This window comes from Musca vetustissima, unplaced genomic scaffold (genome assembly GCF_032173495.1).
Source record: "Musca vetustissima isolate MV318-11 ecotype Yass unplaced genomic scaffold, APGP_CSIRO_Mvet_v1 utg92548, whole genome shotgun sequence".
Classification (NCBI taxonomy): Eukaryota; Metazoa; Arthropoda; class Insecta; order Diptera; family Muscidae; genus Musca; species Musca vetustissima.
In genome coordinates this window covers 1,181-5,188 of record NW_026883565.1, presented here as the reverse complement: position 1 = coordinate 5,188, position 4,008 = coordinate 1,181, and the positions used below count along the sequence as shown (strand labels likewise).

At 36.5% G+C, this 4,008-nt stretch overlaps 1 protein-coding gene across 1 annotated transcript; it reads left to right on the top strand.

Annotated features, from left to right (window-relative positions):
• Nucleotides 1-209: 209 nt before the first annotated feature.
• Nucleotides 210-937, top strand: LOC133330481 (peritrophin-55-like). Its single transcript, XM_061538918.1, has 2 exons — nucleotides 210-219; nucleotides 291-937. The coding sequence occupies exons 1-2, from the start codon at nucleotides 210-212 to the stop codon at nucleotides 935-937; spliced, it is 657 nt and encodes a 218-aa protein (XP_061394902.1).
• The last annotated feature ends 3,071 nt before the right edge of the window (nucleotides 938-4,008 follow it).

The following is a 4,008-nucleotide window of genomic DNA, read 5'->3' as shown; positions in this document are numbered from 1 at the left end:
TGATGATGAGGATGATTATTGTTTTGCTTGACTGACAGTTTTCAATGGGATTTCTAGACCAAAATTATTTCATATAAAAACGTCAAGTGGTTGTTGAGTTAATCAGTGTTTTCCAGTGTCGTCTTCGGTGAACAACAATTTGGAGAGAGAATAACAAAAATAGTCAGTTTGATTCGGGACAAGTAAACGGATTACGAAATTACCAAAAAATGAAAACTGGTTAGTATTGTCTGCTTTCTTTTCTGCTGGTGTTTCACCATTTCAATATTTGGGTTTTGCTTTTCTTTCAGCATTTGTGCTATTTGGTGTATTGGCCATGAGCCTGAGTGCCTTCGCGGCTACAGATGACTGCACGGTCCCCACTTATAACACCACCCTGGAATTGGCATGTCAAGGCTCTGAATTGGAATATCTGTGGCCAAACTACGAGAATGTTCAACAATATTATCGTTGCCAAGGTGCTGGAAATCCTGTTGTGCTCAACTGCCCAGGAAACACCTATTTCAGTTTTGTTCTACAATATTGCGTGAGCTGTGGCCAATATATTCCATCTCAATACTGTGAAACTTTGAAAATTGACAAGAAGTCAAGCTGTGTGCCTATTGCGGGAGAAACTCCAAAACCAACTACCAGCAGTACCACCAGTACCACCACTACTACTACCACCACCACAACTAAAAAACCTGCCCAAACTACACCACCCGTCGAAGAAAATACTACACCAACAAAATCAACAAGCACCAGCACAACCACAACCACAACCACCACCACCACCACCACTAAAAAGCCCGTAACTGTCCCTCCAACAACATTGATTCCTCCACCACCAGTTCCATCTACCGCAGATCCTAATGTACCCCTCCCACCTGTCGCTCCCCCCACCCCACCAACAATTGAAAATATCCCACCAATTGAGTCCCAACCAAATACACAATAATTGTATCTAATGTTGTCAAGTACATAGATTTCAATAAAAAATTCTATTTTGCAATTCTGCTGAGAATTAAAGATTAAATGAAGAAAAAATCACACTTATTTCACCGATAGTTCCGCAAAAAAATAATTTAGACAAGAAGAACCAGTAAGGAAAGTAGTAAAGTCGGACGGGGACGACTATATGATACCCTTCACCACTGTGGGTATATTCAACAGATGAATCCTAACAGACGTCGCATTATTGAAGGACCATTAACATGAAATTAAACATGTCATTCTGCAACATATACTAAATTTTGGTCAGATATACAAATGGGACAAAATAATGTAAATAGATTTAAAGCGAAATATCGAAAACTAAACCGATTTCATCGAAACTTGTCACATGTTAGGTTACTCTTATTTCAGTATGTTTTTTGCATTCGGCCATATTTTGAGTTCTTTATTTACTTATAAATCCAAAATCGGACGAAAATATATATGGGAGCTATATCTAAATCTGAACCGATTTTCGCGAAATTTAACACACATCGTTCCAGACATAATTCAGTACGCTATCCCAAATTTCGTGCAAATCGAAGGATATATAGGGACTTTGGTGCACTATTTACCTAAAATCGGACGAAAATACATATGGGAGCTATATCTAAATCTGAACCGATTTTCGCCAAACTTAACACACATCATTCTGGGCCTAATTTATTACAATTTGCCAAATTTCGTACAAATCGAAATATATATAGGGATTTTGTTACACCATTTACCTTAAATCGGACGAAAATATATATGGGAGCTATATCCAAATCTGAACCGATTTTCAGGAAACTTGACACACATCATTCTAGACCTAATTCATTACACTGTACCAAATTTCGTACAAATCGAGAGATATATAGGGACCGTTTACATTAAATCGGGCGAAAATATATATGGGAGCTATATCTAAATCTGAACCGATTTTTCCCAATTTCAATAGGGTTCGTCCTTGGGCCAAATAAGTGACCTATGCCAAATTTCATTTAAATCGGATCATAAATACGACCTGTACTTTGTTCACAAAAATACATGGACGGACAGACGGACATGCGTAAATCGATTCAGAAAGTGATTCTATGCATATTCTCTAAAGGAACCATGTGTCTATCTCGTTTCCTTTTGCCTGTTACAAACATATGCACAAAGACATAATACTCTGTGCCACAGTGTGGTGAAGGGTATAAAAAATGTAAACATTTTATTAATATCACAACTATATTTCTACATCGGTCTACTTTTCCACTATTTGGGCTCATGTTTCCTCATTGTCTCTCTTTTTCTTTTGAGAAAAACAACTGTAATGTCCTCCCAAGAAAAAAAATAAACACCACAATCACAATTCATTGTTCGGTTTCTGTTGCTAACAATCACTCAATCGATTGACACTCAGACACTCTCGCCGACCTCAGCATTGGTGTTACAAACTTCGCATATATATTTTCCAAATTATTTCGATATAAATGTTAAATACAATATATCAAATAAGTGCCGATACGAACAATAAACCCAATAGAATGTTCAATATGGTATGATATTGTTCTAATGACACAGAATATGAATATGTAAGTAAATAAGAAGAAACGAGACAAGACTTATCAAAGAAGAAGAAAACAGAAAACCTTTATTTACAGTTTCATAAAAATGCGAAATTCCGACATTTTCAACACTTTCTGAGCACAATTCATGTAGTATACGAATTATTTTTTTGTGTGGTTGAGGGTTAAACAACCTATGCCACAAAAACGCATTTAAAAATCCTAAAAGCTTCCCAGAAATTACGTTCCAAATCAATGTGTTTGGCTCAGAAAGTAGTTCAAAATTCACAGGTTCATAATTCTTCAAAACTGAACCTTAAAGAACATCATTAATGAATCTCAATGTAATTACAAAACGTTTGTCGTTATTGGTCTAGGTATATTTTTATTTATTCACTTTCACTTACCCAATTATCCTCAGCGTCCCGCTTGTCCAACAAATATTGATGTAGTTTTGGTCCCAGACCATTTGGTGCAGTAAATTGTTTAACAATCGCCTTTGTACGTTCAAGCTGGGCAGGTGTTGTTATGGGTTCCAATGCCCTTATATATTCGGTCATTGTTTGTTCCAACGGTGGTACAGGTACTTTTGGGAGTGTCTGTAGAGAAATATATGAAGAGAAAAAATATATATTATCTCCATTATTATCAGGCGTTATTTGGAAGATTGAAGATCTATTAGATCTAGTTTCGTTCGTTCATTTCTATAGAGAACATATATGAATACAATTATGTTAGAGGGTAGATTAAGCACATATTTCTTTGTATTAATGAAGGAACTGCTGAACTAGGGTACTGGATCGAGTTCTAATAGTTCATTAGCTTCTTTTGTTCAACTAAAGAATTGTGAAGTAGACTACTATTTCTGATCGTTACTCTCTCGAAAATGTTCTCAGGAACTAGTTCGGTTTAGAAGAAAGTTTAAACAATTGTTACTTTGAACTAAAGAGAGAACTGGTGAACAAGAATACAGGGTATAGTTCCAGTAGTTCTTTCCTGGGAATAGTTTTTTTGGTTCAACAAAAATGTTTATTAAACTAGAGTATACTACGAACTAGTTCTGATTGTCTCGAAAAGTTACCACGAATTTGTTCGGATAAGTAGCGCAGCAGAAGCAACACTTGGGTACCAAAGACCACCATCAAGAAATCCGTGGTACGATGAGGAGTGTCGTAATACTACTGATATGAAAAACGCAGCGTAGAGGGCAACCCTGCGGACAGTAGCACCATATATGCGATGGAGAACTATCGGTAGAAAAGGAGAGAGGAGAAACGTAATTTCAAAAAAAAAAAAAAAAAGAGCAAGAAAAACGTGAGCGTGACAAATCGAAATTTACTGGAGTCCGAATGAAGTTCGAAAATTTTACCAACGGGCAAAACACCAAACAGAAGGCTTTGGAAGGAGCCTTTTGAAAAACTTCAGGTATCAAATAGCAGCAGTGAAGTGGATACCCTAGAACCAATAATAATAGATGACTGTATAGAGTGTATACCACCTA